This window comes from Triticum aestivum, chromosome 3D, assembly GCF_018294505.1.
Source record: "Triticum aestivum cultivar Chinese Spring chromosome 3D, IWGSC CS RefSeq v2.1, whole genome shotgun sequence".
NCBI lineage: Eukaryota > Viridiplantae > Streptophyta > Magnoliopsida > Poales > Poaceae > Triticum > Triticum aestivum.
Window position 1 is genome coordinate 472856764 of NC_057802.1, and position 27229 is coordinate 472883992.

General features: G+C 45.7%; 1 protein-coding gene across 1 annotated transcript; it reads left to right on the forward strand.

The window, feature by feature from the left end:
- Window positions 1-21965: 21965 nt before the first annotated feature.
- On the forward strand, window positions 21966-25368 carry LOC123079766 (laccase-7). Its single transcript, XM_044502568.1, has 6 exons — window positions 21966-22269; window positions 22670-22821; window positions 23436-23680; window positions 23785-23907; window positions 24006-24914; window positions 24999-25368. The coding sequence occupies exons 1-6, from the start codon at window positions 22183-22185 to the stop codon at window positions 25127-25129; spliced, it is 1647 nt and encodes a 548-aa protein (XP_044358503.1). The 5' UTR covers window positions 21966-22182; the 3' UTR covers window positions 25130-25368.
- Window positions 25369-27229: the final 1861 nt, after the last annotated feature.

Here is a 27229-nt window from a genome sequence, read left to right on the forward strand (position 1 = left end):
ATTTTCCCACACAAGACTTCAACATCTCTAACAATCCCAATTGGTGATATAGTGTCTCTATTAGCAAGTTTAATAGTAACATCTATGTCTTCTATTTCTGCAGGTGCTATGTCTTTCATAATTTCTTCATATAAAGTTTAAGGAATAGCACTCACACTAGCACCCATGTCACATAAACCATGCTAATAGTGATCTCCTATTTTAACCGAGACAACGGGCATGCCAACAACAGGTCTATGTTTATCCTTCTTATCAGGTTTAGCAATTCTAGCAGCTTCTTCACAGAAGTAAATAGCATGCCCATCAATGTCTTCTTCTAAGAGATCTTTAACCATAGCAATGCTAGGTTCTACTTTAATTTATTCATCAGGTTTAGGTGTTCTAATATAGCTTTTGCTAACCACAGTTGAAACTTTAGCATGTTTCTTTATCCTAACAGGGAAAGGTGGTTTCTCAATATAAGCAGAAGGAACAACTGCATCAACATTATAAAGTATAGTTTCTTCTTTAATTGGTATTGGTTCTTTAATTTCTTTTTTAATAGGTGGGTGATATTTAAACCACTTCTCTTTAGGGAGTTCAACATGAGTAGCAAATGATTCACAAAAGGAGGCTACTATCTCAGAGTCAAGTCCATATTTAGTGCTAAACTTTTGAAAAGTATCGGTATCCATAAAAGATTTAACACAATCATACTTAAGTTTAATACCTGACTCTTTACCTTCGTCGACTTCCCAATCTTCAGAGTTGCGTTTAATTCTTTCCGAAAGATCCCACTGGTATTCAATAGTCTTCTTCATAAAAGAACCAGCACAAGAAGTATCAAGCATGGTTTGATCATTACGAGAAAGCCGAGCATAAAAATTTTGGACAATAATTTCTCTTGGGAGCTCATGATTGCGGCATGATATAACATTGACTTAAGCCTCCCCCAAGCTAGAGCGATACTTTCTCCTTCACGAGGCCAAAAATTATATATATAATTCCGATCACGATGAACTAGATGCATAGGATAATTTTTTTGGTGGAACTCCAATTTCAAACGATTCCAATTCCATGATCCAATATCATCGCATAGCCTATACCATGCCAATGCTTTTCCCTTAAAAGATAAAGGGAAAACCTTTTTCATAACTTCATCTCCGGGTAAACCTGCAAGCTTAAACAATCCACAAATGTGTTCCACATATATCAAGTGCATATCAGGATGTTCGGTTTCATCTCCTGCATAAGGATTAGCTAGCAGTTGTTCTATCATACCCGAAGGAATTTCATATTCAATATATTCAGTAGATGCAGTAGGTTGAGGGGTAACTAATTGTGGTTCCGGATGAGGTGAAGATACCCCGAGCAAACCCCTCAAAGGATTGTTTTCCATAGTAACAAGTGACAATAAATTTCAGCACACTATATAAATGTTTCCTTACCGAATTCCACTTACCAAAGGCGCTTCACTCCCCGGCAATGGCGCCAGAAGATAGCCTTGATGACCCACAAGTATAGGGTATCAATTGTAGCTCTTTTCGATAAGTAAGAGTGTCAAACCCAACGAGGAGCAGAAGGAAATGACAAGTGGTTTTCAGCAAGGTAATTTCTGCAAGTGCTGAAATTGTAAGTAGCGGAGTAGTTTGATAGCAAGATAATTTGTAACGAGGAAGTAACGATAGTAGTAACAAATATGCAGCAAGGTAGCCCAATCCTTTTGAGGCAAAGTACAAGCCAAAACGGTCTCTAATGATAAGCAAAGCGTTCTTGAGGGTACACGGGATTTTCACCTAGTCACTTTCATCACGTTGGTTCGATTTGTGTTCGCTACTTTGATAATTTGATATGTGGGTGGACCGGTGCTTAGGTGCTGTTCTTACTTGAACAAACCTCTTACTTATTATTAACCCTCCTGCAAGCATCCGCAACTACGAGAAAAGTATTAAGAATAAATTCTAACCATAGCATTAAACTTTTGGATCCAATCGGTCCCTTACGGAATAGCGCATAAACTGGGGTTTAAGCTTCTGTCACTCTCGCAACCCATCATCTAATTGCTACTCCACAATGCATTCCCTTAGGCCCAAATATGGTGAAGTGTCATGTAGTCGACGTTCACATGACACCACTAAGGGAATCACAACATACATACTATCAAAATATCGAACACATATCAAGTTCACATGATTACTTGCAACATGATTTCTTCCGTGACCTCAAGAACAAAAGTAACTACTCACAAATGATAAACATGTTCATGATCAGAGAAGTATTAAATAGCATAATGGATCTGAACATATAATCTTCCACCAAATAAACCATCTAGTAATGAACTACAAGATGTAATCAACACTACTAGTCACCCACAAGCACCAATCTGTAGTTCCGGTAACAAGACTGAACACAAGAGATGAACTAGAGTTTGAGATGAGATGGTGCTGTTGAATATGTTGATGGAGATTACCCTCCCCAAGATGGGAGAGTTGTTGGTGATGATGATGACGATGATTTCCCCCTCCGAGAGGGAAGTTCCCCCGGCGGAATCGCTCTGCCGGAGGGCAAAAGTGCTCCTGCCCAAGGTCCGCCTCGAGGCGGCGGCGCTCCGTCCCGAAAGTCTTCTCCTTTATTTTTTAGGTCAAAATGACTTATATACCAGAAGATGGGCACCGAAGGTGGGCCGAGGAGGGCACAACCCGCCAGGGCGCGCTTGGACTCCCTGGCGCGCCTGTCGGTGTCAGAACCGGCAGATCTCAGGTAGGGGGTCCCGGCGGTGTGTCATGGATCGATGGGTAATAGGAGAAAGTGGACACGATGTTTACCCAGGTTCGGGCCCTCTTAATGGAGGTAATACCATACTTTCTACTTGATTGATCTTGATGAATATAGAGATTACAAGAGTTGATCTACCCTGAGATCATATGTTGTGGTCTAAACCCTAGGGGTATGATGATTAATGTCATAATGATCTATCGACTAGCCTGGCATTGGCTTATATAATGCACTAGAGACCTAGGATAACAAGAGTCCTAGTCGAATACGTTGGTGGAGAGGAGTCCTTGTCTTGATCACCAAGTCTTGTGGAATAATCCTTGTATGCGGCATGGGCTGCCCGAAGTGGCCCATGAGTGAATCTCCATGGGGGTCCTCGGCCCGATCCACCTGGTCGAGAGACGATGTGGTGAGTACCCCCTAGTCCAGGACACCATCAGTAGCCCCCCTGAACCGGTCTTCAAGTTGGGGACGCTCCTCGATTCTTCCGAACTGTTCTTCATCTTTGGTCGTCGGTCTTGAAAACTGGTTCAACAAATCTTCTTATCTCTGATCCTGAGGATCGCCGAAGTGAATCCGAAGAGTTTACACGTCGGGTATCCGAGGAGCCCCTTTAAGTTATTGGCCGTTGTCAATGCCTTGTTATTTTTACGCCCACCTCGGGTTTGAAGTTGTTCCCGTGCAGCGGTGTCCTCTTGCATCCGAGCCCCAACGCCGGACTGCAATCGAGGTATCTTTTGCAGCCGAGCACCAACGCCGGACTGTATCCGAGCTCCAACGACGGACTGTATCCGAGCTCTAACACCGGACTATATCTGAGGTGTCATAGATCACCTTGGCTTGAAAAAGTTTGAAGGATGTTATCCGAGTTTAACACTGAAAAGTTCTCTATGGAACGAGCCATTCGAAACCGAGCTTTATGCCGGAAATGCCCTCTATGGAGCCAGCCACTGGTGCCCGAGCTTTATGCCGGACTGCTTCCGAGGTGGTGCACCACCTCGACCGCGGGCTGATTTTTTGTGAATATTTTTGATTGGTGCAATTTATTCTCTCCCGAGATATATAGCCAGTATATGTATATCCAGTAGCCCTCAAGGTGTGTGTCGGTCTAAAACTCGAGATGCACCTAAAGGATGACATAAGACCGCTGATCCAAGTAGCCCCTGAGACTCAGGTTGATTCATGAAATAGGCCTAAGGATCAACTCCTAGCTCGGCAGCATATGTAGGAATAGAAACACAGTGTAATATATTAGAGGTAATAGTGATCGACAGACGGGCCCCTCAGAGAGGGTCATGAGAAGTCGCCGTGATATATTAGATTGATGTCGGATAAGTCCCAGATGGTACTTATTGTTGTCCGAAGATGCGCTTGTCCATAGTTTGGTCATGCCGAACACTGAGCACTTTGAATTTTCTACATTGAATAGGCAATGCAGTAGCCCCCGAACTACTGGTCGGGTGGCAACACCAGATCAGGGGATCAATGTGCCCCTTAATATTAGTAAATGACAAGCCCGAAGCCTAGTAGCCCCCGAGCCTTAATGTGGGCACGGGTGGCCGAATTAAGGATCGATATCCGAAGTAAAATCACAAATTATGTGTAATGATTCTATGTATCCAAGTACTTTACATCATTAATGCTCGGATCTGCATTGTACAAAACTTTGTTGACTGACCATCGACTTCCACCTCCTCGGCCAGTAGCTGAGGAGTGTTTGTCCTACTTTATAAAGCCTTTATGAGGGCAAAGATTTACGACAAACAAGGCAATCCGGCCATACGGTTTTACAAACAAAGGTACATAGAGAGATACAAAACATCTTCCAAAGAAAATAATCCTACTATCGGTTCCTTTCTTTGGGTTGTCATGCTGATCATGATCATGAAACCTCACCTCCGATCAATGTGGGAGGAAAATATTGAGGATTTAGTTCGAGGAAAGTTCCCGAACTCTATGGTATTAATAAACCAAAATTTTAACTTCCATCATTGCTAACCAATTATATCCTTTAAGATCGCTAGCTTTCGGCTTCACCCAGTCTGAGGTACTAACTAGGATGACCCAGTAGTAACAACCACAGAGGTGCTCCCTTTACCGCCTAGCCGAACAATCGGGAACATAGGGGTAAGCAAAGGAGCCAGGCAACTCAGCTTGGCTAAAATCTTAAGTCAAATTGATGCATATTTATGGCTTTATAATGATGATTGCGGAAGGCAGCCCTCGTGTATTAAATATAAACACCGATGATATGTTTATTTTGACTCCGTCACGACCATTTATCAGTTGAAAGTGGCCCATCGTCGGCTTCCACCCCCTTGTAGATGCGATGCAGGGTGTTTTCGCAATAACAAAACAACCCTTAGCCGACGTCTCGGCGCCCGAAGGCGGCTGTGTTAGCGGAAATGAGGCAACCAGATATCCGGGCTTTATAACTTTCATTTGGTCATAGGAGCTTAAAGTTGGGAGGCCAGTTACTAGCCCCCAGTTAGTGTTCGGCGATAGTCGAGGTCAAGCCGTAAACACTTCGGCCAATGTTATGAACGGGCCGTCATTTAACACAGGGGGACCTCTATCGATCTTATAGTATAATACAGTCATCGGATCGCTGACAAGTTTACGCTTATTGTGACAGCCAGTTTTCGGCTTTCTCCACTGAGGCGCTTAACCATGCTAGCTGGAAGCACAATCGCAGTGGTTCTCCCTTTGCGCACCTAGCTAAACAAAGTGGAACGTAGGAGGCAAGCACAAGAGCCGGGCAACCCAACTACTGACCGAAGACACAATTCAAAACTGGTGCATATAAAGCAATATCCGAGAACATTTTGCCGAGGACTCCTCGGAGTACGTTGGCTTTTGGTGGGTTCGGCTCAAGTTGCAGCCCCCCGTTGATATCGTCGATGCTTAAAAAGTGTCCGACAGTGTACTGCGGGATTTATGCTCAGACCCAACACCGAGGTGCAGGTCAGCATGAAAAAATGCCAAACTATGGGTCGTAAAAGATTTCCCAAGCTGGATTATTACACAGGGTACCTCGGTCAAGAGGATGTCCGCCTCATAAAAGAAAAACACACAAACAGGTCAAAAGTTCCATAAGCTCGAAAAGCCAAAAACTTATGTAAAAGCTTGACGTCCGGACTAAATCAAGATTTTTGTGCCAATCCGAAAATTGGTCTGAAAGTTGTGCTTCCGTCATGATTTAACATGACACATCTGATCTCTAGGCATCAAGTGGGTCAGCCTTCGGCTTCAACCTCCCTATCCCAAAGGCGGGGTGTTTCTCAAGCCAGTTTAACGAACAAAGCGCGAGCGGCTTCAGAGAGAAATCAGGCAATCCGGCTGTTGACCATGCACTCGAGTCAAAAAAGGAGTGGTAGAAAAAGACTTTGCAACGACTAGGAAGAAAACATTTATCGTAAAACGGCTCATATAAATTTAAGAGCCCCCAGGTGATTTGGGTAAAAGAATTTTATGTATAATGATTGTAGTACCGAAGTACTTTTATCATATCTGTGTTCACCCGAACTTTAAACGCGTCTTAACCGACCGTCGGCTTCTCCCTCTTCGGTCAAGGGCCGAAAAGTGTTATGTACTCCACCTGTCGAGAATATCGACGGTGTTTCCGATAACCAGGCAATCATGCCATAAGGCTGTAACAGATAAAGCGTGCTCAGGGAACTTATGCTATATTACTGTAAGAAGCATCATCGAAGAAAATAGTACCCCCACCGATACCTTTCTTCGGTTGCTCATTGTTACTATGAGACTTGTGCAATAGATTTTTTGTACTCATGAGTTCCGTTGTGTGCCGACCATGATTGAAAACAATAAGAGCGCTAGCTTTCGGCTTCACCCAGTCTGAGGTCCGAGCTAGGATGACCCGATCGTGACAATCGCAGAGGTGCTCCCTTTACTCCCTAGCCGAACAATCGGAAACGTAGGGGTAAACACAGGAGCAAGGCAACCCAGCTTGTGGAACACTTAAGTCAACATGGTGCATATTGTGGCGTAATACACGAACAAGGAACGAAGCCATACAAGTATAATCATATACAAGAGGAAAGGCTTCATAAAGGAAGCCCCCAAGTAAACGGGGTATTTGAATTTGTGTGTCACAAACAACGTTTTGACAAGGAAGTTTTTCACAAATAACTTTTTGCCAAAAAAGTATGATGCTTGGTCAAACCGAACAAAATTTAAAACTTTGAGCATGAAAGCGACTTAGCTGGTTAATGTGTTCGGTATTGATGACGCGGTCCGAGGTTGATGCAGGACAAGGTTCCATCCCCCAAGCCGGTCCCGAGGTGGCGGAGCGAAGTGCTCGGCACTCCGAAGTGGTGACATAGCACGGCCAATGCAGGCCGGCAGAGTGACGCCGAAGTCCCCAGCGTGGGTTAATGAAGTGTTTGACGAAGCCCCCCGTCCAGCCGAGGTGACGTGGTACGTCAGTACGCCGAGGTGACGAAACTGCCCGACCCGAATCATTTTCCTGTGCACAAAAAATAGTGCAAACCGGAGATAATAGTAATAATAATAAATTAAAAAATTGTTGCATAATAAATAATTTATGCAAAGTGAGTAATAAAAGAAATATGGCCTGTGCGTGGAACACTCGATGAGGTAGAGCTCTCTCGGCGATGCCAAAGTCCCCGAGGCAACCGAACACGTCGGTATGGCAACTCAACCAACAAGGTGATCATGCGAGCCGATTTACGCTGATTGGGACGATGGCGTCGGCTTGCCGAAGGGACCACGTGATGCAGTCGAAGTCCATTATCTGCACATGTAAAATAGTGCAGGCCAACAATAATAATATAAGTATATAAAAATCTTTGCGTAATTAATTTACGCAAAATAAATTTTGAAGATATGTGGCCTAGCGCCGAAGTTAATGTCGATGTAGGGCATTGGCGTGATGCGGTAAAGGTGTGGCAAAGCCTGAATTCACAGGTCGGTCCGAGTTCCGGATGCGGCGTTCGCTGAACTATGTACGAAAACTGACCGAACCACCACGTGACCGTCGTTAATGCGGCCACCATTTGATGGACCTGTGTACAGATGATGGAACAAACCAGAGTAATACTTCCTTGGGAAAAATAAACCCGAACAAGCAAACATCGCTAGGATTAATAGCACCTGGTTTATTTGTTGTAGCAGTCCGAAGAAAAGTGACTCCCAAAATTGGGACTCGATCCGCACACCCATTGCTTGATGGGCGGTGAAGCGACAGCATGGCGATGCTGGTAAAGGTTGGCTCGCCGAGGCAAAGCCCCCGGTCCAGCCAACATGACGAAGCTGGTCGGCGGACGACGCCGAAGTCTCCGGAGTAGGTTGATGAAGGGATGGCAAAGCCCCCGGTCCAGACGAGGTGACGGAGCAGGTCGGTAATGAGACGTTGCAGCGGCCATGTCAGCCAAGGTGTTGAAGTAGTTCGGCGTGATGGACATCGGTTTGAAGAAGCAACGGTGAAGCCATGCCGATGCAGGTCGTAACTCGTGACGTGGTCAATGCCGGCTTGATGAAGTGACCGTGCGGCTATGCCGGTGTGCCCGCTCCGTGTAATCCGTGGGGCGGCGATGTTGGTGATGATTTATCCTTCGCGATGCCGAACTCTTGTTTGGCTTGCCGAGACGATGATCCGAAGAAGTTGAGCTCGGCTCAACAAAGCAACGATGTGTCTAGCGCAGGTCGGCAGCCGTGGAGCAACGTTGTCGGGCTGGTTTGACACCGGCGCGATGGTGAAGACCGTATTGGAAAAGACTTTAAAATTAGTGGGATGTGTTGGGGAACAAAACACAATACCCCATACAAAACTTCCTTCAAAAAGGATGTCCGAAATCCCGTTCATAAAACAGATGAACTCAGTTCGGATTCGTTATCGCGCAAAAAACAGATCTGAAAAGTGATGCACTAATCGGAAGGTTCCTGGAGTTTGACGGTCGGATCGAGCTGAAATTTTGAGGGGTGGTAGATATAGGAATTCTGCAGCCAATCAACGGTTGGATCTCCCAAAGGATGTCCGAGCTAGATGCTGGACACCACGCCCCAAACTCGTCCAGATTCCCGTCCAGATTCGACGGGGCTCCGGTATATCGGAGACCGGCGGAGATTGCTCCATCAAAACGCGACAAAATTCTACAGTGTTGTTGTAGACTCAATTCCGCACAATTCCATCGGAGGAATCGTCAAAGCGATGCTCAGGGAGGTGGTGGTAGCGGATACAAGTTCGCTGTTCGGAAGAACAGCACGGTCGCCCGAGGGCAATGTTGATGTTGAGCCCCCGAGCTCCATGGATGATTCCTCCATGATCTTGATAGAGATCAGAGTTGATGTTGATGAAGGCCCTCGTCCAAACATGATAATTGGAGATAGGACACAGTCCTCGGTCAAGCCAAGGTGACCAATCGAGGCGGCGACGAAGACGCCGACATCGCAGTTGATCTGCAGGCGAGCCATTGATCCTTTTGCCGACCACACAGCGGAACTCTCATGAAAGCACCATTGTCGGTGTCAGAACAAGCAGATCTCGGGTAGGGGGTCCCGAGCGGTGTGTCATGGATCGATGGATAACAGGAGACAGTGGACACGATGTTTACCCAGGTTCGGGCCCTCTTAATGGAGGTAATACCCTACTTCCTGCTTGATTGATCTTGATGAATATAGAGATTACAAGAGTTGATCTACCCCGAGATCATATGTTGTGTTCTAAACCCTAGGGGTATGATGATTAATGTCATAATGATCTATCGACTAGCCTGGCCTTGGCTTATATAATGCACTGGAGGCCTAGGATAACAAGAGTCCTAGCCGAATACGTTGGTGGAGAGGAGTCCTTGTCTTGATCACCAAGTCTTGTGGAATACTCCTTGTATGCGGCATGGGCTGCTCGAAGTGGCCCGTGAGTGAACCGCCATGGGGGTCCTCGGCCTGATCCACCTGGTCGGGAGTCGATGTGGTGAGTACCCCCTAGTCCAGGACACCGTCAGCGCCCAGGTGGGTTGTGCCCACCTGGTGGGCCCCCTCTTGTAGTTATTTGCTCCAATAATTCTTATATATTCCATAAAAAATCCCCGTCAAATTTCAGCTTGTTTGGAGTTGTGCAGAATAGGTGGCCTGACGTAGCTTTTCCAGGTCCAGATTTCCAGCTGCCGGAGTTCTCCCTCTTGGTGTGTACCTTGCAAATTATGAGAGAAGGCATTAGAATTACTCCAAAAAGCATTATTATGGATAAAAACATCATAAATAATAGTAAGAAAACATGATGTAAAATGGACGTGTTAGTGGCGGCTTCAACAACAACATGGGAGGTGGCGGCTTCAACAACAACAACAGCCGCTGCACTTCTTCAACTCGTCATCCTCACTGCCAGCTTTGCAAGAAGTCAGGCCATGAGGTCATGGACTGCTGGCATCGTTATGATGAAGACTACGTCCCCGATGCTCGTCATGTTGCTGCAGCCATTCGTGAAGAAGGAGGAGATGACATCTGGTATGTTGACTCGGGTGCAACAAATCATGTCACCAGCGAGCTAGAGCAACTCGTTGTTCGTGAGAGATACCTCGGCAACGACCAAATTAACATCGCAACAAGCGGTGGAGGTATGGATATTTGTCACATTGGTCAAGCATTCATTAATTCCCCTACTCTCAAACGTGATCTAGTTCTCAAAGATGTCCTTCATGTTCCACAAGCCGATAGAAACCTTGCATCTATGTCTCGTCTAGCCACTGATAATAATGTCTTCTTTGAAACCCACCCTCGTTACTTTTTCATAAAGGACCGGGCAATGAGGGAACTTCTTCATCACGGTAGATGCATTGGAGGGCTCTACCCCATCACATCCGGAGCACTTAGTCGCAAGCGACGTCAAGTTTATTCCTCCAGCAAACCCTCTTTGGCAAGGTGGCATCAAAGATTAGGACATCCTTCATCGATCATAGTTAAGCAAGTAGTCAATAAAGACAAACTTTCTTTGTCACATAGTCAAATTAGTGAGTCAGTTTGTGAGGCTTGTCAGTGTGCCAAGAGCCATCAACTTGCTTATCCCAAGTCATATAGTGTGTCCCATGCTCCTTTAGAGCTTATTTTCAGTGATGTATGGGGTCATGCCAGAGATTCTTTTGGAAGAAATAAATACTATGTTAGCTTCACTGATGACTATAGCAAGTTTACTTAGATTTATTTACTCAAATATAAATCTAAAGTCTTTTCTATTTTCCAAGAGTTTCAGAAACTTGTTGAAAGGCAATTTAATAGAAAGATTCTGACAGTACAAAGTGATTGGGGAGGGGAGTATGAAAAACTCAACTCTATCTTTCGTAGCATAGGCATTCAACATCATGTTTCTTGCCCAGATGCTCATCAACAGAACGGTTCTGCCGAGTACAAACATCGTCACATTGTTGAAATTGGCCTCTCATTACTAGCTCATGCATCAATGCCTCTCAAATATTGGGATGAAGCGTTCATTACAGCAACATATCTCATTAATCGACTTCCTAGTAAAGTCATTGGCAACTCCACTCAACTGGAACATCTCTATCATCAAAAACCTGACTACAACTCTCTCAAAAAAATTGGGTGTGCTTGCTACCCCAATTTACATCCATATAATCATCATAAGCTTGAGTTTTGTTCCACTCAATGTGTATTTCTTGGCTATAGTAATCTACACAAGGTATACAAATGCCTAGAAATTGCAACTGGACGTATCTATATTTCTCGAGATGTCTTTTTGATGAAACTCTCTTTCCGTTTGCCAAACTTCATCCCAATGTAGGAGCCCTTCTCCGTGCTGAAATAGCATTTCTGCCGGACTATGACATAGTCTCTGATCACGGGGGTGAATTATCTAAAGTTGATCATGTGAACAAATCCATTGAAAATTGCAGTTCTAATAATTCATGTGCAGTTGTAGCCCATGATTTTATATGTGCAGATGCAGCCAAAATAGCCACCACTTGCCCCAAGGAGGATCTCACCAGCAGGCAATCTGGCGCACGATCTAAGGAAAATCCTGGCGCCAGCGCAATCATTGGCGCGCGATCCCAGGTGGATTCCTCCCCTCTGCAGGCGGCTCGTGACCCGGTGGCTAACAGCGCGGAGCCCACCAGCCCAGGCGGGGGCGGGGGCTCCTCTCCTCTCGCCAGGAGTCCACGGGCTGAGGGAGTGGCCGACCAGGCGCCCGACCGGGTGACAGCGGCTGGGCCCAACCCGGCTGTCCCGACGCACGCGTCCACTCGCACGGATGTCGTGAGTGACACGCGGAGTGCCTCTGCTGGCGGAGCAATCCCGAGGAGGGCTGGATCTGATCGGGTGGCTGGATCTTTTGTGGCGGGTTCCTCTACTGCACCAATAATTCCTTGACGTCACACAAGGTCTCAGTCAGGTATTATCAAGGAGAAGGAATACAAGGATGGTACCATAAAGTATGATAAAAAAGTGCTTTTCTCACTACTGTTGGTGAACCAGTTAATTTGGCTGATGCTCTTGCTCACAAAGATTGGAAAGAAGCCATGGATAGTGAGTATGATGCACTTATGAAAAATAAAACATGGCACCTAGTATCACCAAAGAGTGGTATGAATGTCATTGACTATAAACGGGTGTACAAGATAAAAAGAAAATATGATGGAAGTATAGACAGATACAAGGCTAGATTAGTTGCTAAAGGGTTTAAACAAAGGTTTGGTATTGATTATGAGGATACCTTTAGTCCAGTTGTTAAATCAGCTACTATTCGACTTGTCTTGTCTATTGCTATTTCCAGAGGTTGGAGCTTAAGACAGCTAGATATTCAGAACACGTTTCTTCACGGTGTTCTTGAGGAAGAGGTGTTCATGCGGCGGCCACCAGGTTATGAGGATCAAAGCACACCACATTATGTATGTAAGTTGGAGAAAGCTTTATATGGTTTAAAACATGCCCCAAGAGCTTGGTATTCTCGATTGAGCATGCATTTACAACAACTTGGATTCAAACCATCCAAGGCAGACACCTCATTATTCTTTTATAATAAAGGAAATGTCACTATTTTTGTGCTTGTTTATGTTGATGATATCATTGTTGCTAGTACAAGTTCATGTGCTACTACTTGTCTGCTTAAAGATCTTAAGTTGGAGTTTGCTCTCAAGGACTTAGGAGATCTTCATTATTTCCTTGGCATAGAAGTGAAACAGATAAGAGATGGTATACTTTTGACACAGGAAAAATACACAGCTGACATACCCAGGAGAGTAGGTTTGGAAAAATGTAAACCTGTGAGTACACCTATCTCAACCTCAGAAAAACTTTCAGTTGGAAGTGGAGAGGCACTTGGATCAGAGGATGCAACAAATTACAGGAGTGTTGTGGGTGCTCTACAATATTTAACAATCGCACGTCCTGACATTTCTTATGCTGTCAACAAGGTATGTCAGTATCTACATGCTCCTAGCACTACTCATTGGACTGCAGCCAAGAGAATTTTGAGGTATCTTAAGTTTTCAGAGGGACTTGGACTTCAGATTACCAAGTCCTCTTCTATGCTTGTTACTGCCTACTCTTATGCAGACTGGGCAGGATGTGTTGATGATAGAAGGTCTACTGGTGGATTTGTTGTATTTCTGGGAACCAATCTTGTGTCATGGAGTGCAAGAAAGTAGGCTACAGTCTCTAGACCAAGTACTGAGGCTGAATACAAAGCTTTGGCAAATGCCACAGCTGAAGTAATGTGGATACAGACACTACTCTATGAGCTTGGGATTAAAACTCCAAAAGCTGCCAGACTATGGTGTGATAATATTGGTGCAACCTATCTGTCAGCTAACCCTGTCTTTCATGCACGCACGAATCATATTGAAGTTGATTTTCATTTTTTCAGAGAAAGAGTAGCTAGAAAGCTTCTCGAGATTCAGTTTATTCCTACAGGAGATCAACTTGCTGATGGATTCAAAAAACCACTCACTATGAGAAGGTTAGATGAGTTCATGTACAATCTCAACCTTGGCAGAAGTTTATGAGGTTTAGATTGAGGGGGAGTGTTAGAATATGTATAGGATAGGTTATCTGTTTAAATTGTAATCTATCTCTATTTCTTGTTCTCTCTTTCCCGAACCACTCTTGTAACCGAACTCCTTCGAAGATCACCTCGGTCTCTTCTTCTACGCCAAGGCTTCACCAATATATATACATGCAGCCCGAGACCAAAGGGTTCAACGCTTCCAACCTAATTTACATACTGAACTCATGCTCCAACCAACTCATCCAAAAGTCCGAACTAATGGAGGGAGGTGGGCAATATATTTCAACACCCCCCTCACGTCTAGGCTATTTTAGTCCTTAGACGTGGGATCGATGTAGGCCGCAGAATCGTTTTATTTAATACTGCATTGGCAGGGTCTTGAACTCAATACCTCTTGACTCTGATACCATATTGAACTCATGCTCCAGCCAACTCATCCAAAAGTCTGAACTGATGAAGGGAGGTGGGCAATATATTTCAACAAAGATCACTTTCAGGGAGATTTGTCCTCGGGGTTGCACTTTTTTGCCTAGTACAAACCCGTGGAAGTCAGTGGGCGAGGGGTTTAGATGGGATTTGGAGATTCCTATCTTTCCAAGGGTTTCGAGGAAGATGGCATTGACCCTACTGCCTCCATCCATAAGGACTCGTGGGAGGTGGAAGTCGCCGACGTTCAGATATAGCACCAGTGAGGATTTAATCCGGGTGGCCGGTGTAGTCGAAGGCGATGGTGGAGTCAGACCAGTCCAGGAATTCCACACGGACATATACAGTGGCACAAACAATGGGGCACGTGAGCTTCTGGGATCACCGTGTGTCAGCGGTCTAAAAGATCATATGGACCCCTTACGGTCGGGCGGGCTGACGGGTTGATGAAGATCCAGCCGCTACGAGGTCGGCCAGGATTGACGCCGCATCTCGTGCCAACAACGAGGGCGGGGTACAAAGGCACACAACGTCACCGTGCTAGTCGAAGTGGAACTCAAGGCTTCTGAAGCTCATGGTGTTGATGGTGGCGGGCGACATGTCGTTTTAGAGTAGCCTGCTCTTGTCTACGACAAATTTGAAGGAGCCAAAGATGAAAGTTTTCCCAGACATGATGTTGTTGGGCATGACTAGAGATCTGATGTAGGCTCGGTCTCTAGCCAACGTAGCTCCTGACTAGCACGCCAACTAATAGTATGGAAAACGGTCACTGTCCTCGGTACAATGGAGATCGTAGCCGGAAGTCCAAGAGGAAATAGCTCACGATTTTTTTACCCAAGTTCGCACTCTTGGTTGAGGTAATACCCCACCCTTACTTTGTATCCGATTAATGGTGGAAAACACCTCGGGTGAGGGGGTACAATGACTACCGAGATGATGATTGGTTTGTCAATCCCTTAGCTACCCTTTGGTCTCACTTAATTATAAAGAATGATGAGACCTAGGGTTACAAGGATTCCAACTAACTTAGCTTAGGTCGGTTGGGGGAGTTGGCACCTTGTGCCCCAAGTCATACTCCTCCTCCGCTAGTTGGTTCCTGTATTCAGCCGGAGGCTCGTGAGAATATCGCGACCTACTGATCCCTGGGGACTTCCCACTATTTGTAATGCCTTTCGGCGGGCCACACCCGATGTAGCACAAGGTCACTCACCTAGCTCGGGAATAGAAAGATTTTTTTTATATTTTTGAGAGAGTTCTAGAGTAGGGAGAGAAGTTAAGCCACTTTATCTACAAATCCACCCAAATCCGAGTGCCAAAATTGGGGATCTTGAGCCTCCCTTGATCGCTGGCTTCCACCTTGTACTTGATTCATCTCTATCGTGAAAGATTTCTTGTCGTCGCCTATGGTATTTCCGCCGCAAATCCGTCTCCCCTTGATTTGGTGTTTCTCTTGACATACTGGTTGCTGCTCAAGTGCTTGCTTTCTATTCATACCTATTGCTCAAGTCTAGTATTGTTTATTATGTTGACATTGGAGGCATGACATACAAGGGTGTCAAGTGCAGTATGTAGCTAATTTATCAACCACAGAAGTTGCGTTCATGTGAGTGATAGAGGCACTGAAGGAAGTCATTTGGATGCATGGTTTTCTTGGTGTTGAGCATTGAGCAAGTTGATCCAGTTATGCCTTTTGATAATCAAAGTGCGATTTGGCTTTCAAAAAATGGAAAATTTTCAAGAAAGAATCAATCATACTGATGTGCTCAACTTATTCATTATGCATGATACGAAAGACAAGACTTTGTATATGAAGAAGATTAGCACAAAAGACAATCCGGCTAGTATGTTAATCAAGAAGGTCCCGAAGGCAAAGTTTGAGCATTGCTTGGACTTGGTGAGTATTCATGCATGCCCGAGCTAACTCTCGTGTGGAGCATTGGAGCCAGTGAGTATGTCACTTGTTGATTTGTTCATGTGGAAGTGACTCTTTTGGAGATTGTTTTTTCTTACATTAATTAAGTAGTTTGATGTGTTTGTTCTATGGTTCAATCATCGCTGAGGTGGAGAATTGTGATAATGCACCTCTTGCTTTGCAATTTCCATAGACTATTCCACCACATGTTTTGCAATTTCCCCACAAGCAACCGCTGAACATTGTTGCTCTTGTACCCAGATGACCATATTCTATTCATAGACTTATAGATTATGCTAGATATGATATGATTACTACAACAATAACATCAACACATGAGACACAACATTGTAATGTGGAAAGCCCATAAATTGATGAAATACATATGGGTGAAACCATTCAGATCTTCTTTCACTTAATATCAAATGTGTGGCACAACAAGTTAATCTCTGGTTAAAACTAGAGGTTCACGTGCATCGAGGTTTCGTCAATTTGCACAACAACATGGTAGCAAAAGCAAATGATGAACAATATCACAAATGATAGTAGCATAATATCTCGAAAGAGACAAGTAGGTATATGTGAACCTCAGAACGTTGCGGACGAACTCACTTTGCTTGATAGCAAGCTTATTTGTTCGGTCTTTCTTCTCTTTTCTCTCGGTATATTAGAATTCTCTTCCTCCTTCTCGAATGGACTTTAAGTATTGTCTCTCCTTACTTGATGTTGATTGGGAGGCTCAAACATCCCCATTTGTGCATATACAGTACTATTTAGAAAGTCCAAAGTAAACCAAATGGCTTGTGAGCTCTTGCGCTTTTGCCCAATAGGGTCTCAAATCACCCCCTCAATGCCCACAAGAAGATGATTATCTAACACTATCAATATAAATTGTGGGTTACTACTCGATTGGAAAAAAAGAGCGATCACGTGGTATAATGAGAAGTCGTTTATGCATGACGGTATCAAGGTTAAAATTTGCAAAAAATGTGTACGTATGTATGTTGGAAGATTTACGGATTTGTGCCCAATCTTCTTCAATTTTTGTCGTGTGCTTTGGTGGCGCGATAGGGCGGCTTCCTAATAATAATATAAAAACACTAAATATAACATAGAATCATTGATATCCCTGTTAAATGACAAATTATAGCCACTCTTGGATTTAGTGCTCATATTCTCTAAACAGCTCTACTAAATGCGTTAACTAACACGCCATCTTCCCGCGAAAAAGACAAAACAAAACTAACTAAAACATGATCAAATGCTCATTCTTGGGCAATTCAAGTTGGCGATGATCAAATTCCATACTTGCAAAAAAATCCCGCGCCGATATGTGTTCTTATGCATTGTTAGAGATCATTTGCAATCCACTTCATCAACATTTTTAACAATTCGTACATAATAGATGATGTTAAGAAATAATTAGCAAAAGAATATCCTTAAAAAACAACAATTAAGTTTATATTCTAATTTCAATAATAGCTTGCATCTATGTATTATAAGCTTATAATCGTGAAGGAAAAAAAACGTATCAAAAGACCTCACTTTCTCCTTTTGACACTCCAGCCTCACTGTTTTAGTGATTAAGTACTTGTTGTGAAGAAAAGTGTGTTGTGGTTTCATGAAAAGTTGTCTTTTATGGCTCAAGTGAACAATAGCTAGTAGATTCTGCGATTGCTTTCCTATTATCTTGCCACGAAAATTGTGGTTTTTGTATTTTGTGTTCCATATTTCCTATGATCTTGTCGTGGCCTAGTTGTGACCTCATTAGGATACATGAGAAGATGACAGGTGAAGGAGTTGATTTGTTTTCAAGATACGCAATTGTGTTCGTTCAATATCTCCCAAAATACCAACATGATGAGGGTGGTCATCGCCTTGCATCTTGCATTCATGCTGGAGCAAGTGATGCTTGCCAAAATGTAGATGGAAAATGTGAAGCCTAAGACACTCTTTTATCATGGTCCAAACCCGCGCGGAGCACAAAAGATCATATTGGCTTCTATTTTGGGGGCACAGTTGCACAGAGGGCACCATCCACATTCTGGTCGACCCCGCTTTTGCAGTTGGTCCGCTGCCTAGACCATGTTCCGAATTATCAGCCAAGTGAAGATCTTGAACTTGGGGGCACCCATATTTTCTATGTCATATTTTTCATGGTGGTCAAAATAATCCTAAGGAACTTAGCTTTGTACACAGACGTCGTGGATTAACAACCAAGGACAGTTATCTTCTAGTTGACTGTGTCTGGCGGCCCTCATGGAGTTGCATTTGTTATGCATTGTTCCAAAGGGCAAGAAATTCATGTAGGTGTTGCATAGTCAGGCCCTCAACATTTCAACTTGGTCAGCCCAAGAATTCTTAATGATAACATCTTTGACACATCATAGTAAAAAAACATCTTTGATAGATGAATTCCTTCTCTTTGATATCACACAAATTGAAGGTGAAAGGACCTTCGACGTACATACACCGTCCCACTCAGAGTGCTAGGAGCTGGCTTTCGTGCCACCCTCAATGGTAATTTTACTTAGGCATGAGAACGAGCAACATCCTCGTCATCGCATGGGTTCCCAATACCCACCCATCTTTTCCTGCTGGCAACCCATTCATGCCACAACCACCATAACTGCAGTGCGTGGGCAGACTTGCCGAGGTGGAGCACACCCAAGCCACCAAGATCGATCAGGAAGCCATTCACCTCCCAAATAAGTTTGCATTTATTACCGAGGACCTTATATATGTCCACCCATAGGAACACCCTTCTAATCTTGTCAATGAACTGCATGACCTCGCCCGGTATGTCAAGAGGGGTAATATGGTAGATTGCAATGGAAGTGAGGACCGCCTTAACCAAGGACGCACAACCCACCATGTTGACGTGTTTTCCTCTTCAACGGGCCAACTTCCCCGCAACCTTATTTTTGAGGTCTTCAAAAGCGAACTCTTTTAAGGCGCTTGACTGACAGGGGCAATTCGAGATACCAGATGGGGAAGGACGTCCTTCTGGGTCAGAAGGCCTTGGAGTACCTCATCAATGTTTAGGTCACAACACAAGATCGACGCCACAAGCTTCTCGTGGAGGTTTGTGTTTAGACCAATTACCTTGCCAAATTCATTATAGGATGTTTGCACGAGCGTTCATCTTTAATTGGTTCCAAGAAAATCGCTGCATCATCAACGTACAATGAGGTGCGAAGTTTGGCACCCTACCCATGAAATCGGTAAAGACGGCATTGCTCGTAGCTAGATCTAGAAGACACTACAAAGGAAAATAGCGACGACACAAAGGAGAGACCCCCCCTCCCCCAAAGGCACCTAAGAGTAACATGCAAATGTCGGGAAGCACTTCAATGTGGCCATGGAAAGGAGAATGACGACCAAAACAAAACAATAACCAAGACCGTTCATCACCACTAAAGAAATCATATGCATCAACATATATGGGATGTGTATTGCAATTGCAATATGCTACAAATTGCGGAGAAAAAAGTATGATATGATTACAACAACAATAACATCAACACATGATACAAAATATTGTAACATGGAAAGCCCATAATATTGATGAAATACATATGGGTGAAACCACCCAGATCTCCTTTCACTTAATATCAAAAGTGTGACACAACAAGCTAATCTCTGGGTAAAACTAGAGGTTCACATGCATCGAGGTTTCGTCATTTGAAGAACGACATGGTAGCAAAAGCCAATGATGAACAATATCACAAATGATAGTGGGATAAAATCTCGAAAGGGACAAGTAGGTATATGTGAACCTCAGAACTTTGAGGATGATGTCACTTTGCTTGATAAAAAGCATATTTGTTCGATCTTTCTTCTCTTTTCTCTCGGTATATTAGTATATTCTTCCTTCTTCTCGAATGAAATTGAAGTCTTGTATCTCCTTACTCGTTGTTGATTGGGAGGCTCAAACATCCCCATTTCCGCATATAATGTCTAAAGTACACTATTTAGAAAGTCCAAAGTAAGCCAAATGTCTTGTGAGCTCTTGTGCTTGTTTCCCAAATAGGGTCTCGAGTCACCCTCGCAATGCTCACATGAAAAGGATAATCCAACACTATAAATATAAATTACTGGATACTTCTTGACTGGAAAAAAAAAGAGCCATCACGTGGTATAGTGAAAAGTTGTGTATGCATGACGGTGTCAGGGTTAAAATTTACAAAAAGTTGTGTATGTATGTTGGAAGATTTACGGATTTATGCCCAATCTTCTTCAGTTGTGTATGCAATAGGGTGGCTTCCAAATAAAACATTAAGTCTAACATAGAATCATTGATATCCCTGTTAAAAGACAAATTGCAGCCACTCTTGGATTTAGTGCTTCTATTCTCTAAGCAGCTCTACCAATTGCGTTAACCAACACACCATCTTCCAGCGAAGAAGACAAAAAAAAAAGCCAACCAAAACACAGTCAAATGCACATTCTTGGGCAATTCAAGTTGGGGATGAATGATCGAACCAGTGTACTGTATCTCTCCATATATGCTCTATGAACCATATTCTATCCCTAGACTATTGTGTCACATGTTTCGGGACACTGCCAGAAGCAATCGCCCAACACTGCTGCTGCTCCTGTGGTCCGAAAACCAACATCAGACGATCTTCCTTCCCGCTGGTCCAGGCAACGCCGACCTAGCTGACACTGCGGGTGGATAGCCTTCGCATTAGGTAGGCCGTCCCCGTCGCGTCCACGCCTCCAGAATCAAAACGGCTCTTCGGCTGCTGGGACCTCCGAATGCTCCCGGCCCGGCCCGGCGTACATGCAAAAAACGAACAAACTAGCTAGGTCTCCACAAGATAAACACCATCTGTACGTTCCCCATGAGCTCCTGCCCCTATGCATGTACATCAGCGCGTTATCCCGTCAAGATAGGCTTGCGCGATCAACCCGCCACATGATGGGTTTGCCCTCCAAAACGCGCCACATGATGATCTTCGGGTCCCTTTCCCCTGTGTCATCTTATGCTGGATGTGCCGCTTGCTTATCTACACGGTTGGACGACCGTTGTTCGGTTATGCGTGCGTGCTTCCAATTTGGGTTGGGCGTGTTCCTGCATGCAGCCCCACAGGGGATTTTGCTGGTTCAGAAAGGCATAACTTGTGGGCATAATCCTCTACTTTTGTCCGCTGTCGACGTGTTAAGCCCATCCGGCGGAATGTGTGTCAATGCAAGTGCTCTCTGGATTCGGCCATTTGGGGACCAAACCGCCTCCTGGCATAGATAATTGGGTGTCGGACCAAATTATTGTGTAGATGACAACAACTTCAAACCCCTCACTGGCTGGGCTGCTAGTTCAGGTGCGGATGGGATACTCGTGCTTGTACGCTACTACACCTCAGCTTTGAGAGACGCTTTTATTGACACAAATGAGGGGTCAGCAGGGACACTCTGAGACATGTGATTAGTCCATTTTGGAATGCAGAAATTTTTCCCATCCAGTTATTTAGCTATGTTGTCACGTTAGCATGATAGTTCGTCAGAAAACAATATATATCCTGTGCCGAAAAGTAAAACTCCTGATTGCATCCGATGAAAACGGCATTTTTTCGCCGACGCGTCGCCATATGCCAGCCGGGAAAGATGATTCGACGGTACTCCTCGAATATAGACCAGCCCAGGATTGATTTCGGCACTGCAAATCAAAGCCATCCACGAGCTAGCTAATTAGTCAGAGGACTGTCGACAGGCCGAGTGGCATGAAAACCTCCCCATCAGACCCACCGGGCCGCATAAAACAATCCGGGTCATCAACACCTAGATTACGAGCGTGTGAGCGCGCGACATCGCCAGAAGCTTTACGTCGCGATCGCGCGAATTTTAATGGGAAAAGAGGGGGCGCAAATATGCCAGTCGGACTGAGCTACGCAAGTGATTCCTCCCGGAGGAGGAGCGCCAAAAGCATCCCTATAGTATATATACCTATCGTGTTTCTTGGAAGACTTGAACGATACAAGTTGCCTGGCCAGGATCGCCAAAGAAAGATTTGCCTTTCCCTCTCTCTGAGACTCTGACACCACCGCCGGTGAATCGTCTTCAACCTCGGAATTCTTCCTCTTCTTCCATGGCGCAGCTTTTGTGGCTGGCGCTCGGGGTTCTTCTCCTTGCCAGCTCGGTGGCCGACGCGGCGACTGCCAACTACACCTTCACAGTACTTCTCTTTACCTTCTCTCCGTCCATGCATAAGCGTTTTATTCATCCAGTTCATCTGAAGTTCATAGATAGAAGCTTTTCGCAATAAGAGAACTAGAGAAACTTCGCCATGCCCATATGTACATGCTCACATACGCCGGCTAGCGGCAACTTACATAGGAGTACTTGACTTAGAGTGGCTATCAAGAATTCAGAGTCAACTTATATGTTCAGAAAACGGAGAATGCATAGACGATAGACCTGAAAATGTAGATAAAGTTGGTAATTCTGTAGGAGAGTTCTATACCTATTTTTCTTGCATATATGCCACCAAATCTATCTAGTATACTTTGCAATCGTGCATACAGTCCTACAAGCCCTTGTCTGACGCCTTTGTTCCTCTGCAATGCTGCCACCAGGTACAGAGCATGAAAATCAACCAGCTGTGCAACAGCACTGACATCATCGCGGTGAACGGCCAGCTGCCAGGCCCGACGATAGACGTGTTCGAGGGCGACGAGGTGGTCGTCGATGTCATCAACGCGTCGCCGTACAACTTAACCATCCACTGGTAAAATCCTTAACCCCAGCTACACAAAACTTTAAATGTCTGAAACTCTGTTCTTCGAAAAACATAGAGCCAACATAGAGCCGTTTGCAACCGTTCCAACGGTGGCGTGGGGCACCTGCTGTGTGTCATCTAGCCTCTTGTTTTTGAATCAAGCTGGCATCTAGCTAGTTCGCAGGACTGTTGAGGTGTCAGCCTGACAGGCAGTTTAGTTTCTGAGATTAGTTTGTCTGACTATCTTAGCACCCGTGTGGCCGTGTGCCCATATCTCTAAGCCGAAAGGGAAGGCTGTGACAATGACGCCCTACCTTCCGAGGCACCGCCGTTCACTGTAGGCGACCTCATCTGAACACCCTCCAAGTGTGCTCACTGCAGTGTTCAGACGACCAAGTCTCGTTATTATTACAAAACGTAGCCAAAAGGATCACACAAAAAACAGCTACACTTACCGGCCACTGCACTCGAGAAACATTCAAACATATTCGTTTCTGTCTTTCACGCTGTCTGTTTTCCTCTGGCAAAGACAACTGTGGTCGGCATTAAGTGTCAGTGGTCGGCACTTGACTCTGCCGCCATGTGGTGCTAGGGATTTGAATTTAACTGATCTTTGGCGGCAGGCACGGCATCCTGCAGAAGCTGACGCCATGGGCGGACGGGCCGAGCATGGTGACGCAGTGCCCGATCCAGCCCAACGGCTCCTACACGTACCGGTTCAACGTGACGGGGCACGAGGGCACACTGTGGTGGCACGCGCACTCCTCCTTCCTGCGCGCCACCGTGTACGGGGCCCTCATCATCCGCCCCCGCAACGGCACCGCCTACCCCTTCCCGGCGCCGGACCAAGAGGTCCCCGTCGTACTTGGTAATCAGCAGATACCATTCCTGTCCATTGTATGATAGTGCTGTATTGATGGATGGGGAGGTTTTAATTTGGCATATCCTGGTTGTGGATGAGGTTCCGGACAGGCGAGTGGTGGAGCCAGAATGTCGTCGACGTCGAGAAGGACGCCGTCATGGCCGGCCAGCTGCCCAGCCACTCCGACGCCTTCACCATCAACGGCCTCACCGGCCAGCTCTACCAGTGCGCAAGTATGTATTACCGTCTCAGGCCGTGAATTCTGTAACTGCAGGTGAAATTTTATGACTGATGCTGATGTGTGACATGATTCATTTGGTTCGTACTGTAGATGAGACGTTCACGGCGGTGGTGCAGCCCAACACGACGGTGCTGCTCCGGGTGATCAACGCCGCGCTCAACACGCACCTCTTCTTCAAGGTGGCCGGCCACAACTTCACGGTGGTGGCCGTGGACGCGTGCTACACCGCCAACTACACCACGGACACGCTGGTGCTGGCGCCGGGGAACACCGTGGACGCGCTCGTCTACACGGGCGCCGCGCCGGGGAGCTACTACATGGCGGTGGAGCCGCACCACACGCTGTCGCCCGCGGCCACCACGGACGCCTCCGACGGCGGCTCCGTCGCCACGGGCATCCTGCTCTACAACGGCACGTCGGCCACGGCCACGCCCGCCATGCCGGCCATGCCCAACAACTCGGACTCCACGACGGCCAACGACTTCTACTCCGGGCTGCGGGGCGTGCCCGCGGCGGTGCCGTCGCCGGTGGACGTGAACATGACCATCCAGCTGGGGCTCGGCCAGCTGCCGTGCGACGCGGCCCAGACCAACTGCTCCGTGAACGCGTTCGCGGCGGCGATGAACGGCGTGTCGTTCCGGCTGCCCACGCAGATGTCGCTCCTGGAGGCGCAGTTCGGCAACGCGTCCGGGGTGTACACAGCCGACTTCCCCGACGGCGTGCCGCCCAACGGCACGGCCATGGTGGAGGGCACCAAGGTGAGGAGCCTGCCCTACAACTCGACGGTGGAGGTCGTGCTGCAGAACCCGATGGCGTTCCCGTCGGAGAGCCACCCGATCCACCTCCACGGCTTCAACTTCTTCGTGCTGGCGCAGGGGCTCGGCACCTTCGCCCCGGGCAACGCCAGCGCCTACAACCTGGTCGACCCCGTGGCCCGCAACACCATCGCCGTCCCCGCCGGGGGCTGGGCCGTCATCCGCTTCGTCGCCAACAACCCAGGTATATAACCCTCCATTTCGGCCCAAATGATATGGGCCTTGATTGATTTTGCCGCTGCTGATGATTTGGTGTTTGGGCTTGTAGGCATGTGGTTCTTTCACTGCCACCTGGACGCGCACGTCCCGATGGGGCTCGGGATGGTGTTCGCGGTGGAGAACGGGACGACGGCCGACTCCATGCTGCCGCCGCCGCCGGCGGATCTGCCCGTGTGCTAGAGGACGCGCGCAAGTTTCCAGCATGATTTCATCATGATCTTGCGTGCAAATTTACAGAATTAATCGTTCTTTGTGTGTGTAAAAAAACGCGAGGGGCGACGGATTGTATACGTGTGCAGGGCCGTTGGTTGATTTGTCGCGCGTGTTTACGGTGAACGTGACATGAATTGGGTTTGGTGTAACAACGTTCTCTTTCTTTGGTGTAAATACCAATTATTCAATTTCAGAGGTTCATTTCCTACCGAGGTGTACATACTGTACACATGATGATTGAATACGTACTGTACTGATCGAAGTGCATTTTTTTTCAAAAGGGGATCTCCTCGGCCTCTGCATCAGAATGATGCATACGGCCATCTTATTAACGAAATAAAAGGTTCCAACAAGGTTTCAAAGTCTCCGACTGAAAAGAAATAAAAAGACAGCTCACACAGAGCTAAAGAGGCTGAGCACACAGACTAACCAAGATAAGACGCCACAACCGGCTGGCTAAAAATAGATAGGTAAACTAATTGCCTATCCTATTAGATGACCGCCATCCAAACCGGTTGAAGATATCCCGAGCTACCATCTCCCAGCGGATAGATCCAGTAACCAAATGCTCCCTGGCCTCCATCGGAGTGAGTAGCGACCATGAACGGATCACGGCCGTGGCTCGGAAAATAACCTGCAAAAAATGAATACGTGATATTCTGTTAAAGACCAAATCATTTCTGCAAGTCCAGATAGTCCACAACAAAGCGCAAACTCCAACACGAATATGTCTCGCTAATTCAGGCTCAATCCCAGTGAGCCATGTCCCAAATAACATAGTGACAGAATTCGGTGGAGTAATATTAAAAGCAATGTGGACCCTCCGCCAAAGTACTCTGGCAAACGGGCAATCAAAAAAGAGACGTTTGATCGTCTCGTCTCGTCCTGATCGGAGTGCATGCATGACGTTCTCTTCTTTGGTGTAAATATATGCCAACGATTGAACTTCAGAGGTTCGTATCCTTCTGACGGTGTATAATAGATACCACAAGATTGCATACTGTAACTGATTGGAGTGCATGGCGTTGGCGTCTTTGAATTTCAATACGTTGATTGAATCGGAGAGTATCTACTATCTAGCGAGCTGGATAAGATGCTAGGCATGCATCGGCAGATTGGCTGCTTGGCTCACCTGGAGGGCAACAACTTGAAATGCGAGTTCGTCACCAGAGGACAAAGTCGTCTCAGTGACGACTTTGCTGCCGACTTGCCTCGTGTTTCTTTCTGCGAAGTGCCGTCGTCGGTAACGCGTTGCGCTGCTCATGCAGTAACCATCCACGCGGGTTTCGTACGCTATAGGCTGCTTTGGTCTTGACGTCTTGTGAATACAAATCATCAATATGACGTTGACAGAATACTATGAGAATATATAACGGAGTGCCCGCTCTCATTTTGTGAATTATTCAGGGCTCATTGGGTTTACATGGTATTTAAATCAAAGGAATAAGGAAAGTAAGGAAATGCAATGCCCTATCCTCTATGCTCTTCAAACTTTAGGAATTTTTAATGAGGTCTCATCTAATATTAGGAATTCACAGGAATAATGTCAATATGGACACGAGGAATCTAGTACCTTAATATATGGGGAAAATCGTAAGGATCAAAAGTGAATACCAGTTTCCTAGCTACATCCATTGGTATCCATTTCTCCGATAAGTACTTCCGACGGAGGGAGTATAAGATGTCTGCAGCTTCGTCGACACTCGACAACTTATGCAATGTTTCCTACAATTTGATGCTCCTTGTGCACCCTCCTAAAATGTGATTTGAATGATCATAAATATTATATAAGTTTGGTACTATCAACATGAAATTAGTTAGCATCCACTATACTACAGTCCAAATACAACCTATACTTAGAGAAATAAAAAGGACATATTAATTTTATCAAAAAGGAAATAAAAAAATAAAGGGGAAAGGTAAAAGGATACCATGGTTTAGGGAACTCTATGTTTATTGACCTAAGTTTAGGTCAACTTTTTAGTTATCTTTTCACGGAATATCCAAATCTAAGCCCGGGCTCATCTGCACCTGGTCAAGAAATAATTCATAAAATTTTTGAAAAAA